The sequence below is a fragment of the Haemaphysalis longicornis genome, unplaced genomic scaffold, assembly GCF_048455015.1.
Source record: "Haemaphysalis longicornis isolate Haplotype H1 unplaced genomic scaffold, Haemaphysalis longicornis Haplotype H1 scaffold_1, whole genome shotgun sequence".
Lineage (NCBI taxonomy): Eukaryota > Metazoa > Arthropoda > Arachnida > Ixodida > Ixodidae > Haemaphysalis > Haemaphysalis longicornis.
In genome coordinates, this window is record NW_027526203.1 from 262,175,992 (window position 1) to 262,190,728 (window position 14,737).

The 14,737-nt window shown below is 49.9% G+C and overlaps 1 protein-coding gene across 4 annotated transcripts in view; it reads left to right on the forward strand.

Moving 5' to 3' along the window:
* LOC144145129 (uncharacterized) overlaps window positions 1-13,968 on the forward strand; it is a 75,725-nt gene extending 61,757 nt beyond the window's left edge. For all 4 annotated transcript variants that reach the window (XM_077676640.1, XM_077676646.1, XM_077676650.1 and 1 more), the window contains 5 exons: window positions 3,968-4,090; window positions 4,825-5,017; window positions 9,034-9,368; window positions 10,509-10,724; window positions 11,490-13,968. In XM_077676640.1, the coding sequence (XP_077532766.1) occupies window positions 3,968-4,090; window positions 4,825-5,017; window positions 9,034-9,368; window positions 10,509-10,724; window positions 11,490-11,933 (1,311 nt within the window). In that variant the 3' untranslated portion in view covers window positions 11,934-13,968. The remainder of the gene's footprint in view (window positions 1-3,967; window positions 4,091-4,824; window positions 5,018-9,033; window positions 9,369-10,508; window positions 10,725-11,489) is intronic.
* The last annotated feature ends 769 nt before the right edge of the window (window positions 13,969-14,737 follow it).

The window sequence follows — 14,737 nt, forward strand, 5'->3', positions numbered from 1 at the left end:
GTTTCTTGGCCGTCGAAAACTGCGGTGGCGTCCCGTACGATCTTTTGATGTTGCTGGCCCTGCACAGTACATGGAAATCTCGAATGGCACTTCGCCATGATGATGTTGATGTGAGGCCGAGCACAGAGTTGTTCTGCCAGAGCGTACGGGACATATTAGAAGTGTATAAAGCGCAACCTTCTCCACGTCACTGCTTGAATCTTTTGGAAAGTGCGGCATGGCTTCGGCCTTTTAACAATGACGCACTAGCAAGTGACGTGCTGGTGTGTTTTGGCACTTCGTAATCGCTTTTTTTGTGACGTGTATACCAAGGACAGGCAATAAAAAAACATTAGCGCCAATCCACCCCTGTGAATGTGGTTGGAAAACAAAGCTGTAAACGGCACCCACAACGATTACCCATGCGGCGTCACTTAAATTCACTCACGTCACTCTACAAATAGTGAAACCAGAGAGAAGGTAAATGCCCTTAACCACACCCTCTATTACTTCAAAGGGATATTCTTGGTAAGGTTAAATTAATGCATGATGCATGAACAGTGGTTGGTTAAGTTGTATTGGTGTAACACATGAGTGGAATTCTTTCTTTATAAAATAAAGCTCAAACCCGATGTAAGACGATGTCACTTCTCCGTCTCTGCCGTCGCGGACGGAGGCGACGAGATCGGCGGCAGAGGCGAAGGAGGAACAGGAGGAAATACTTCTATTCAGATTTCTGAATGGCCCAGTGTGCGGCCCAGGGGAGTGGTTCCTTCTTCACTGTAGCGCATATTCAGTCCGCGCCGCCTGTGGTTTGTCCACCAGCCTGGGTAGGCAGAGAGGGGCTGTACAGCAGCATCTCCCATTGCTCTTGTTCGGAAGTTGACGAAAAGAGAGGAAGGTGCTCAGGGCTAAAGTCACACACCCTGATTATGTGGCAGAGGGTTCCTACTTCTGAGCAAAATTTACATTCACCGTCGTAGCGATTCGGGTGCATTAAGTGAAGACGCGTTGGGTGTGGGAAGGAGCCCGATTGTATAAGCCGTAGGGTAGTTTGTTGTTCTATGGAAAGGTCAGGGTAAGGGGAAGGTACGGTCTGTCTCAGAAGGCGATAATGCTGGGTCATGTCCCTGAACGAGACAAGCGGGTGACTGTCCTCGTGCAGCTCCATAGCACGGGGGGTAAAAGTGCAGGCTTGGTGGGCGTATTCGTTGCTCTCCATGGAAGCGTGAGCGGGTGTCCAGATGAGCTGAATGGAACCATTTGGGGAGTGGCTTTTTAGCACACCCAGTGCAGGTCGGGACACAAAACCCGACTGGTAATTCGGGTAGGCTTGTTGGGAATCGGTGACTACCACACGAACCCCTGGTTGAGTGAGAACCAAGGTGATGGCTGCCTCTTCTGCTGCCGTCATGTCTTCGACCTTGAGTGAGGCACAAGCAACGAGGTTGGTTCTGGAGGTAGCCACGATGATGGCGTACTGCTGCCCTCGATGTTGGGAGGCGTCTGTGTAGATAACTGCGTGATCCCCGCCGAGGGTGGTGTTGAGCGCTTGAGCCCGTGCTTGTCAGCGACCCTCCTCGTGTGAGGGGTTCATATTTTTAAGCAAAGGGAGCATTTTTAGTTCTTGTTGCCAAAAGTGCAGGAGTGCATCAAGCGGAGTGACATTCTGTGCTGCCCAGCCAATCTGGTGAAGGATGCGGCGAGCCGCCGCTGTTCAGCTCATTCGGAGCTTCTGAATAGAAAGATGGCCCTTTATCAGTTCTTCCACCGTGTTGTAGAGCCCCGTGCTAAGCAGCTTCTCTGTGTACGCACTCTTGGCAAGACCATTGGCTTGTTCAACCGCCTTTCTAATCATTATATAAAGCATCTTTATGTCCTCCTTTCCGAGAAGACAGGGAGTTGACGTAAGTCGTCCTCGAGAGGACAAAAACTTGAACTAATTGAAAGGTATCGGATTTCTTGAGGCCTCTCTTCTTGGTTGCAACTCGCCTGACCATGTGTATGATTATATTTTTGCTGTGTTTGAGGGGCTGCAAGGATACGTCACTCTTGGTGTTGGCCTGAAGATGTAGGCCCAGGATCTTGATGCTGGGGCCTGGAGTGATGGCCTGGCCATCAAGGAGTATTTTAATGTATTCCTTGAGGTGTCGTTTGGCGTGAGGGTGGGCGACAAGGAGCTGAGATTTTTTACGTGAACACTGGAAGCCACAGGCTTTAGCACATTAGCGTACTAGAAGTGAGATGCCATGGGTTGGTGTGAGCTTTCCTTAATCGCTATCGCGTGGAATTCAGCGAGAATGCAGGTGTTAAACGCAGAGATGTGCTTGGTGAGTGCACCACTTGTCTTCCCTGTCTCCGCATGGACTCGTAGCTAAATCTGTAAGAGAACGGGCTCTGGCAATACCCCTGTCACACGGGCACTTTCAATCGCGATTGAAGTGAATCGCGATCGAGTTTTCGAGCGCGCTCGACGTACTGCCGCTGCTACACGGCACGTTTCAATCGTGATCGAGAAGTTGCACGGGTTGCACTCGTGTACGCTAGATGGCACTAACAATGTACTTGCAGCCGGCGTCTCGTAACTTCGCGCGGTCGTAGGTATACGTAACTATGTAAATATTACCTCACGCTTATTTGGGTCAAGTTAATTGACACAATTTGTGGCGTTAGTTGAAGTTGTCACATTCTGTACCATTACTGAGCGGGGACGAGAGTATCGCCGCTTTCGTTCGATCGCGCTTGGAAGCCTCGATCGCGCTTGAGAAACCAGGATTGAGTTCGAGCGAGATCGAGCTCGATCGCGATTGAAACTGCCGTGTAGCAGGTGCCCGATCCGGATTGAGCTCGATCCGGATCGACTCAATCGCGATTGAAAGTGCCCGTGTGACAGGGGTATTGTTCCAGGTTCGATTCCTGGCGGTGCCAGTAAATTCTTTTATTTGTTCGCCGGAGTTTCCTCTTGACACCAACGGTCGTGAAAGAACCCTTGGGGGGTAGAGGTAAAAAGCTTTGCTTTAAAAAAGTGATGATAGCTCAATCGGATAGACTTTGGCTTCATAACGCAAGTGATCCAGTTTCGATTCTGACCGTGGGGAGGTTTTTTTTTTCTTTCCAATCGGAGGCTTTCTGTTCGCGTTGGACAACTTACGGCCGGGTTAATCAGCGGAGCTGTTTAAATAAATTGGCCGCGTATATGCTCCTTTCGTTGCTAATTTCGACAAAAGACGATAGCCGTTATCGACTTCTGCCAAGTAAATGCCTCCCTTCGCTTTCCCGCTCCCCACTCATGTTGTTTCTCTTGTGTCGCGCTCCTCGCAAGGTAAAGACGCCAAAGGTTTGCTTAAATCATTTTAAATTTGCCACGTTCCACTGCTCCAGGCCGGGTGTCTCGATGCCAGCGCTGCCGTACGGCGGAGACGTGCGTGAATCGAGGCGCCCTACTTCAACGTTGGTAGGACCACGTTGCCCTACTCCGCGTGCGTTCCAAGCAGAACGTGGAACCTATCTAGTTGAACTTTTCGTAACTGTTGCCGGTTGATTTCTTAAAATGGCGCCAGAACCTATAGTGGCGCGGGCGACAGCAGGCGACGCAGCAGGCCACGGCGGAGTGAATTTTTTTTTCTGCAGTTGATGGAGTATTTATTTTCACAAAAATCAAGCATGTATGATTTTTATAAAGGAACACTGCAAATATTACTTCTGTATTAATTTGTTGTCTTATATTTGCTAATGTCTAGTTCTTGTTCACCAATGTTGACAAGTATGAACATTACACCGTACTTAGACGGGTAGATTTAGCTGTGACTATATAACAGTATTGCGCAGGCCTTGTTTTGCTTTGGCCGGGTGGCTGAATTGAGTCAGACAGACGGACGGATGGACGGACGGACGGACGGACGGACAGACCAAAATTTCTTGGTTTAAGTAGGCCAAGAGAGACAATCGTCTTTAATACATTGTTGCCCATTCCCCCCGTTTCCGGCAGGTCCACGCTAGACCGGTATTGTTCCTGGGTCGACGCACTGCTTCCGCGGCTTCGAGGAATGCGGGAGCAAACACGACGACGGCATCTCTGTCCGAGAGTCTGGAACACTATCCCGTGCACAAGGCAAGCAGACCATTCGCGCTTTTTATTCCAACTCGTCTCTTTGTTTGAATTGAAAGTGAATCAGTGACACTGAAACTGGTGAAACTGGTGGTTGGTATCAGGGAAAACCGCTCAGGTCCTAACTCGCGAAAGTGTATCATCTTATGAGCCTCCGAAAATGCTGCTTCATATCAGCGCGGACCAGCATGCCGCCTTATAACCCTTGTGCTTGATACAGTGACAGAAAATGTGGCCGCGCCTTCTTCGATGAATAAACCCTCCTCTGAGGAAGGCGAAAGCGCGCACGGCGCACAGCCTAGCTCGGGCTTTCTGCCAGATGGCCGACAAAGTTCGCATAGCTTCACTTTCAACCGCTTCTCCTGCCGCCGTGTAACTTTGTGACCGCTTGCACTAAAAGCCTGCAGCGAAAAAGTTACCCCACGAATGTAATTAATTGTTCATCGCCTTTTAAGCTAAGCACTTTGTCGTCAGTGACGTTCGTTTAGCCTTGCAGCCGTATATACCCGGAAGAAAGGGCTTTCTGTTGTCACGACAGCCCTGTTTCCTTTACACCTGTTTTGATTGAAATGAATCAACTTGCGTGAGATCGCCAAGGTGTCCGCAAAATGTCTGCGCCAGAAATTTGCGGCTACGACTGCAGCGTTTTCGTATTGCTCATCAGGGCGCCAACGCCCTCACTTATTCTTCTCGCCCATTATCCGCGTTTCGTCCCGTTGTCCTCCTCTTCCCGACAGGTCCAGCTGAACGCCGGGGACGTGGTTCGCGTCCGTCACATGCTGTGGCAGTTCAACGCCCGCTTCCACGAGCTCATGCTGCGCAACATGGCGGACGCTGACAGCCGGCTCGAGGAGTCGCTGCCCCCGTACGGGGCACCCGGCCGGTCCGCCTGGCGCAACGAGGTGGCCAGGGGCAGCGGCGGCATCAGGGGTGAGTACGGTGAATTCTAGTTCTAGAGATCATAAAGGTCATGTCGCCAGTCCTGGACAGTCCGCGAGCAGTTCGAGGACGGCCTTCGGACCGGAGCTTCTATAGATATAGATATAGATATAGATATAGGGAAAAAGTCGCCGGCTAGACTTTTCAGTGAATATATTCACTGAAAAGTCTAGCCGGCGACTTTTAGGTGCGAAGCTCCTTAAGTCATGGGTCTGTCCATCCCTTGTGTCTCGTGGTACGTGACCGCCGCATGCTTTCGGAGATGTCGCAAAGTGGGCCGCGTTGCACGCGCAAGAACCGGCTGCAACCGGCAGCGCAAACTCGGCACCGGGAGCGCGAGCTTGTCTGTGTTCGCCAACGGAGGCGCGAGCGCACGTGCACTGCGAGGGGGAGATCACGTCACGAACGCAGGCAGTCGTTCTCGGAGATCGAACGAGACGCAAGGACCTTTGCTCGTTTCCTCTCGTCTTGTTCGGGCACAAGTTCGCCCTAAATAAAAGTTCTTTCTTTACCGTTGTGTCCCATCCTACGGGACAAATTGTGGTGGAGGTGCGGGGTAGTCCTCGATGGCGCGGGGTCTGGGAGCATTGACTCCGAAAATAAAAGTTGATTTGTACAATGTACGCACACAGTCTTACGTCTTTCTTAATGATGTAATGGGCGAACTTTCACGGGAGAGTTACGGTTACCGATGATCTCCCCCTCTCGAGCTTCGCCCCACTTATCATCATTCATTCCGTGGATATGGCGTGATTTTTTTTCCCTTGGCAACGATAAAAACTGCCATGACAGTGCCCACTGTGCCTGCGCATGCGCTGTGCTCCCTCGTCTCGCAGAAAAAAAAAAACTGAGAGGAGGAGGAGTGTTTTGCTTGCCCCGCGCCGCTGCGACTTGGAGCGCGTAAATCAAAGAGGAACTAGCAAAAAAATTCCCGCGCCTTCCCGCGAGGGGAACACGAGTAAATGCAGAGCATTGGGGGTCGTTAACGCCGCGTAAAGTTGCGTTAGGGTGGATAGTTGGGTCGTAGTTGCGTTGGTGTTGGTTTGGGGTAGAGAGAGGAGAGTAAAGTCGCGTTAGGGTGGAGCGAGCGTCAACCAAGGAAGGAAGGAGCAACGCAGTGACTGAAGCACGAGCGACCGCTAGCCGCTGTATATTTGCAGCGCGCGCAGTAGAGGGAGAGCAGTACGGGGGGGAGAGCGCGCATGCGCAAGCAGCGCGCGCCCTTCCACGCCCCACCGCGCTACTATCACGCACCTGTTACGCCGAGACCGCGACGGAGCGAACGGGCTGACTACGACGCATGCGCGCGCCAGCTGCTGTTGAGAGAGAGGAGGGAAGGAGGAGGGGCGCACCTGCTGCGGACGCGGAGCTGTGGACGCCGTCCGACGCAGGAAGAGGCGAGGCTAAGAAATGCTCTGCATTTAAAAAGCGTGCATCGTCTGCCGCGTTTCAACCCGATTCTCGGCGGTCGCACTCACATTATGTGGTGGGGCTGTACTTGCCCTCCAGCTCTTCGCATACCCGGAGAATGAAACCACGGCTTCGAACGAAAGCGACACGGCGCACAAAAGGCCAACGCTGCAGTTGCCTGCTACCACGGATGTCGCCACAAGTGCCCTAGGATGCAAAATAGTGTATGCGAGGCCGTCTAACGAGCCGTGCCGTGCCGTGCCGGCACACCGCAAGCGACCTTTGAACAAACCCTTTAAGTGTGGCTTCCGCGCGGCAAAAGTTTCGTCGACAATATTGTTACGAGATGGGTTTATTTACAGTGAGGTCGGATGGTGTAGGACGAGCGTAGATGGTAGAGCGGTCCGTGAATGATGGTGCCAAGCCGGAGTGCAACCTCGTTCTCCTCTTTTACCAATCAGCTTGCTCAGATGGTTGACCGTTGAAATGTCATAAACGCATCGGCGAATATACGGCACTTATGGTGTGCGTAACAATATTTCTTGGAACAGGTGACAGACTTTGAGTGGCAATCGGCATTATACACACGCGACTCCGTTCATCACGACGCTGCCACGAGCATACGTAGGCTCCGAAGTGTTTACCGTTCTAGCTAGTCGTGCCGCGATTTCAACAGAGTGTGGCGATAAGTACTAGCTAACACTAAACAAAGACAAAGGTAAAAGAGGCGACGAAACACACGCTAGAACTTCAACACTGACTCTGCTTCACTCGTCAAAGTGACATCGCCAAGGCACTTTACCTGCTGTGGCCGAACCTTTTTCTCTGAAGACGCTCGCTTCCAGGAACAAAGCGTCGGAAGGCACCGAGACCACAAAAAATCCTTCACAGTTGCACTTTCACGCATCCAACGTTGGTTCAGTCTGGGGCTGTCTTCGCTCTTGACAATCACCTGGTACCATCGGATGTGCAACTGTTTTTCTTTCCTGCAATTCCGTCTTGGCGAAGAGCAAGAAGATTCATGCGAATGGCTCATTCGGAACTGTGGAGACAAATTCGTCACCTAAAGGACTGTCTGCGTGTACTGTCAGCTCGCCATTCCGCTCGTGTTGAAGACAGCCTGAGACTGTACCAAAGTTGGATGCGTGAAAGTGAAACTGTGAAGGATTTTTTGTGGTCTCGGGGCATTCCGACGCTTTGTTCCTGGAAGCGAGCTTCTTCAGAGAAAAATGCTCCGCCACAGCAGGTAAAGTGCCTTGGCGATGTCACTTTGACGAGTGAAGCAGAGTCAGTGTTGAAGTTCTAGCGTGCGTTTCGTCGCCTCTTTTACCTTTGTCTTTGTTTAGTACGTGCATTGCCAGCTTACTGGACGTCGAGGAGATTCGAGTAGAAGTGAGGCGCCCGCTGATTCCGCTAGACGCTGGCGGGTACGCGGGAGGAGGAGGAGGAAAGACTTTTTTTCCGGCCTTCGGATGCGGAACGCATCGTCTAGGGAAGCGAGGAAATTTTTTAACCTTTGCACGCATGTAGCAGTTCAGACGAATCGCAATGTATTTGCCTCGGAATGTTTAACGAAAGACGTTACACGGGGCTGCAAAATAATCTTCGAAAATTTTACTCTTTACTCGAATTCAAGCCAGCTGTTACCCCGCACGCCGCAAGGAGTTCGTTACTGCGGCTATTTCCATCGTATGTCACAAAAGTCGCTTCCGGGATATGTCGGACTTCATCTGCTTGCAAATTACTGCAGCGATTACAAACAAACTACGTGAGAAAAAGCAGGCGATGTCGCTCATCAAGCGCACGCTCCTTTCAAAACGCACTCGCGCGTTGACATCCCGTTTGTCGCCTAGTACTGGCATTGAGGGTGTTCTCACTGCACTTTCTGACGGCGGGGTTGACCCGTCACTGACGGCGCCATCCTGCGCCTTTGACGCGTTTAGCCGGGTCTCGTTCGACGTCCACCCCATGTCCTTGTTCTCGGTGACGCTCAGCATCATGCGCTTGTATTTCTCGAGGGTTTGTTTTTATGTGGCTTCTCTGTCTGGCTACGTTTGAACGATGGCATTTCTTTGTCGCTCTGTCAGGGTTTGTGCCAGCCGCCCAATATCTCCACCTCGCTGCAAATGTCGTCGAGGGACGTTACCTCTCTGGCGCCTCTTCCAGCGTAACAACCTCTCATTTCCTCCTCCCACCCCTCTCGCTCAATTCAAGTCAATTTTTTCGCGTCACCACTGTCCGCGCGCATTTCTTAAGAGCTCTTGTTTCTTGCCTCCTTGGCGCAGCAGCTCGAGTGGCAGCTGTGTTGTTCCAGTGTTCACTTTTGTACCGCCACTCTTAGACACCGTTGCTAACGTGTTGTTCCTATTTAACCCGGTATTGTATGTGTGCGCTCTAAATTAAAACAACGCCGGTATACTCTCGGTTATCTGCTTGTATTTTACCTCATACATGGTAGCCGTTTCCTTTGCCTGAATGATGGCACCCATGCATGCCACATGGCAGCAGCTCTAGCAGTTTGAAATGGTCTGTGTTCGTCGTGTGCCAGCATTTTATGAAACCGTTCGTGTGCGGGAGGTTACTGATCCCGTTTGCAGCCACCAGGAAGGCTCCTTCCAGCCGGCGTCGCAGCGTCACGACGCGCAAGAAGGTGGCGACGGAGGTCGGGGACTCGGCACCTTCCAACGGGGCGGCGGCGTCCCGTGGTCCTGCCGGGGAGCCCGCGGCCGGGAGCTCTCCTCCGCAGCCTTCGTGCGCGTGCCGCGTGAGCTGCCGCATGGCCCGCTGCTCGTGCGCCAAGGCCCGCACCCGCTGCGAGCCGGGCCGCTGCTCCTGCCTGGGCTGCGACAACCCGCTCAACCTGCTCGAGGCCGTCGGCATCGCGCTCAAGGACGCCCAGGCCGACCCCTGCCTCATGCAGGCCATCTTCCAGGTCGGGGGCTTCAGCTTCCCGGTCTTCCTCTTTCTTCTTTTCCTTCTTCCTTCCTTTCTTTTTGTCTTTTTTCTTCCCTTTATTCGTTTTTTTTCTTCCTTTATTACTTGCTTTCCTTTTTCTTTCTTTCGCCCTTTCTTTCCTTTTTATTCCGTTGTTTCTTACTTGCTTTCCTTTTTCTTTCCGTTTTACTTTCCTTTTTTCTTTCCTTTTTTGTTTTTCTTCCTCCCTTCCTCCCTTTCTTTCCATTTTTCTTTCTTCCTTTCCTCCTTCTTCTCTTCCTTTCTTCCTTAAACGAGAGCATCATTTTCACACGGCCCCGGCCACTCGCTGCAAAACGGCAATAGACAACCACGGCAGGGACGGCGCCAGGTACAGTTGAGCCTTCGGTGCGCCGTCGGAAGTGACAACGGCTACCACTTTCAGGTCTCCAAAACGGTGCACGGGTATGCAACAGGAGTTGTTTCGTTGATGCGGAATCGTGGGAGCGTTACTGGTGCGTTAGCAGAACAATCGCATTAAGATTTCCTGATTTTCGGGGAAAAAAATCCAAAACATAAAGCGAAACAGTAGCCGTACCCTCACAAAAGGAGCTCGTGTTCAACTTGCTCTTTAGGGTTTCGTTAAATACAATTGAACTGGGAAGTAAGAGCTCGCAAATGTAGCTCGAGAGTTCCTGCAGCTTGGGGTTGGTGTAGAGCGGACATGAATTCCTTGCGGTCCTGTTTTGGGAATTATATATATATGAAAATTATAAATTATATGCCACATGTAACCCTTCTGGCTTCGTAAGTTTTGTGCACATGGCAGCAGCGATTAAATCATAAACGTGTTTGTGGCTACCCGGCATGTACCTTATCTATTCCGTATTTAATTATGCGGGTACTCGTCATTCACGAACAAGCAAATGATTAGAGATGCCAGATATACACAGCGCGCCGTACGTACTAAATTTATCCGTGTTGATGCAACGTCCTATAGAAGTTCGCCTTCGCCAGTGAATACACAACGCCCAATGATACAAGAGTAATCGTCCGTCCCTGTGTCCGTGTAGGCGCGCGCTGTGACGAGGCTTACAGTCACGGCAACTGCTAGTATTGGTCTGTGTAGGCAAATGTACTCAACGGGATCTCGATGCAGGTGTCGGACCTTCCGTGGTACCTCGTGCAACACGTGCGGCTCAACTGCTGCCCGGATTCTGTGATGGTTCGCGAGTGCATTCCGGGTCCCCTGGCCTGCCCTCGGTGCCGCCAGCCGGTGCAGTACTCGTGGTGTACCAACACGCTCTTCCACGGATCGACCAACCACTGCTCCACTTGCCAACGCTGCAACCTGTTCGCCGGCCGACACTGCAAGGTAGCTGGTTCGACGGCCCACACGTCTGAATGAAAGCTGAGACGTTCAAAAGGACTAAAATATTGCACACGGAACGTAATAGAAGACAGGTGCTAAAGGACGTGTCGCAGAACAGGGCTACACTGCAGCGCCTGTCTTGTACTCCGCGTCTTATCAACCGGTCTATGGACGCTCTTCAACTTTTATTGCTTGTAACCCGCTGGCCTTATAGTTGGTGAGGCTTTTCGGTCCGCAGCCCTTTTAGAAGAGCGACACCATATTCCGCACTTTATGCCAGCCAGAGAATTTTCACGCATACCATTTCGGAGACAGCAGGAGCTGATTTCCCAACGTTGGCGGAAATGCATCGTCTTGGTAACTCGTTGTCCTACCTAGCGCTGACGTCCGTTGTCAGATGTTCGAACGGCGTTTTTTCGACGGAAATTCGCTATTTGCAGTAGCGGTGAGAACTTAACCAGTGTACACGCCGCACTTCTGCGCATGCACCATTAGAATGCCCAACTTGGTGTAACTTAATTGTTCCCGTTCCACAGCTAGTGCGAGCTTATAGACGTTCCAGCAGACGCTAAAGGCAACCTCAGATTATCGAAAAAGTGAATCCACGTGTCACGCGAGATGGGGTACGTTCGTGTTCATTTACGGGCTTACCTCGGCCTGTCCGAGGACCTGCCTCGAGCCATTAGTTCATAATTTGGGGACTCAAAAAAAAAAAAAAAAAAACGAAGCGATTATCTGACTGCCAACCCTGTTTCTTTTTCCCTGCAGCCTTGCAATTCCTGTTACTACTACACCGGTAAGGATGACGAATGTCCACAGTGCCGCCGCAAGCAGGAAGGCAAGACTGCCAAAGGCAAGGTTGCCACAGCCAGCTCCACCCAGCGCGCAGCCATTCCGACATTGGTCGAAGCACCGACGCAGATGACGACGGAACCATTGGAGGTGACTCCAATGCCTTCCCCGCCAGCTTTGCAGAGCACCGGGCATTCCGAGCAGCAGGCCATTCCAGAGAAGAAAGCGCGGCGAAAAGCGAGATCTTCGGAAACAGTGTCCTGCGCCGACGACGACGTCGTTTCCGTTGGCAAAGGCGAAGCCGACCAGTCTGAAGCGCTGGAACCCAGTTTGGTTAACGAAACTGGCATGGATGTTGCCCCCAACGACAATGAGCCCAGCGAGTCAGACATACCACCGAAGCTCGTCGTCGACTGCTAATTGCGCCGTTCCAGCGAATGTTGCGCTGTGCCTAATATTATCAGTACCTGAAAATTTTCGTTCGAAGAGATGTCATTAGCTACTCGCTTTGTTTCTAGCGCAATGGGAAGCACTGGGTTATTTAATTCGAACAAGTCCGGTGGACGTCAGCAAAGCTGGAGAGGCCTTGTATTTGTTGCGTAAGGATCACTGGATGTAAAAAGGAACCTGTGATTGAAACCAAGACCAGGAAGGATGCACAACAGATGTAATCGCGTGAAATGAGTGAAATGACATCTGTCCTCTGTCTCCAATAATTGGTGCCGGAGTTACTCTTCCGTCTTTCTTTTATTTTTGTTTTAGTGGTAGCCATGCCCAGCTCTGTTTATTCGGTGTGTTTATTTAATGCAATGGTTTACTCAATTCGTGAATCAATCTACACTCTTATTAAAAAAGGTCGTAAAAAAGTAGTAACGGCCGTATTTACTAACTCCTTACGAACCTTACTACCCCGCGGTTTTGTACGTAGGCTCTGCCACTAACAACTGCATGGTTAGTAAATCAACTGAGTGTAGGAAGCAGTGTGCACTAGATTAAGGTCGTGCTTATGACTATGTTATGCATGGCCAGTTAGTAAACGCATGTAGCTCAGAAGAGTGCTATCGCTAGGACTTTACTAGTGGAGGTAGTGGTGCTTACTTCCTGCTGCAGTTAGTAACCCTGACCAGTGCTAAATTTACTACCTCCAGTTACTAAGTACCTAGTGTATACTGGGACAAGTAACTTGTTAGTATTCCATTAGTGAATGCCCCGACCTTTTTTTTAATAGTGTACGTAAATGCACAACAGATGAACAACCGATAAGTTCGCGTGGATTGACATATGTTCTGTCTTCAATATTTGTTGCCGAAATTACTCTTGCGTCTTTATTTTTGTTCCAGCGGCAGACATGTCCAGCTGTGTTTATTCAGTGTGTCTACTTAATGCATTAGTTTACTCAATTCTTTAATCAATTTCCGTAAATGCACAAAAGATGCGTTTATGTGAATTGGCGTCTTTCTTCAGTCCTCAATCTTTCTCGCTGGAGTTATTCGCGCGCAATTTTCGTTTTGTTTAAGTGGCCGTCCGGGAAACAGACACATCCGGCTGTATTTTCTCACGTAATCACATTTTTGCGTTTGTCTCGTTGTGAGTGGGCGACCTGTGGCAGTCAGTCTATTCGCACTAGTCATGTGCCTTGTCTTCAATTTGTTCGTCGTTACGTGTGTGTGGCGATGTATTTATTCGTTGACCTGGGTGGAGCCTACCAAGTAAGCTGTTTCCTGTGTACGTACGTTTACGCCATGGAGACGGATGTTTACAGTGCATAATTTTCAAGATCCGTTTATTTTCTCTTCCGGTGTAATTGACACTGTTTTTGTGTTCCAAACTTTCTCCGTTAGTTTGTGTTCGTTCCGTTGTCCAGTTTTTGGGACAAAGTGACAAGAGAATCAGTTGACGCCAATGAAGAAAGATGTCTCAAAAGCGTTTGTCTGAAGCAATGCAATAGCTAGCATGCGGTGCTCCTGCTGGTACAAATTTGTGTGATTGTCACGCCCTCGAAAACGTTGGCGGAAAAATATACGACCTTCCTCTGGACCGACCACTGCGCTTTAGTGGAGGAAATAGTGTATTTCGAGTGAATTTTCAGTGAACGAGTCGGATACCATGAACTTGCAAGTGCAAGTGTGATGTCTATTCTTGCCGTTTTCTACGAGAAAACTTCTGGTTCACCATTAGTGGAGATGGAATTCTAGCATTTAGTTCGAGTTCCTTGTCGATGGTTTGTAAAAGCGGCTTAATTTTCGTTTTCGTCTTTCGATTGGCCTGTTATTGTTTCGGTTTTCGGAACGTTATTCAGGTTCGGTACTAATGAATTAGCACAGCTATATTGTTTGTTGCCTATTTGTGTTGTGCAATGTTTGATCCTGCGACTGTAATTTTTTTTTTTTTGAACGCAACCGTTCAAGACTCGTCAAAGTGTCATTGTCTCAGGTATTTTTCAAGAGAAAATTTGCACCCTCTTATTAAAGTTTATTAACGAACGACGCGTGTTATCGTCGACAAACGATATCCATCAGCTAGTCTCTGCTGTTTGTTCAGGACTAATGAAATGTGCTACACAAAGGTCGTAGTCAGCGGTGGTTTTCGTTCTTTGCAGGTTTTGTTTTTCAAGTTTTCGTATTTTTGCCCTTGTACGTGGGTGTCGACATGTACCCTGTTTAGTGCGGGTAATCACCCGCACTAAATCCGTACGATGTGGAAAAGCACGATCGTGAAAAGTAATTTGAAATTTGTTCGTTAATATAAAGACCAAGCAGTTCATTTTTGTTGGGTTCAAGGGTTCATTTTTGTTGTTTTTAACGCAGTGGCAGTAGTCAAACCACTGCTGTTATTTGTGCGTGCGGCAAGTAGCTGTGCAGGTATGTACTGAGAAGCAAAGAAAATTGTATGCAGGTGTTGAACTGCAGACTTCTCAATATTTGTATTTTCCTCCTCATTTTTTACGCGCAAGACAAGCGCTTCGGTTGGTTTCCATCTGTGATGGTGCGGCGGTGGTTACTTGCACTTACTTTTTGTTGCGAAAATAAAAGCCTACAACTTTTGTGGAGAGAATTGGTGCTGCGTATTGTTTCGTCCCATAGCATGGCAAGCTCTGGCGAATACAGAGCATGCGAGGAAATTTGGTTTCGTTGAGGCATCAGCGTGAGGGGAGACCAGAAAAAAATCCCGGGCCATCTACGCTGCTGTGAAACCTGGGGAGGGGCGAAGCATGCAGTGTTCAA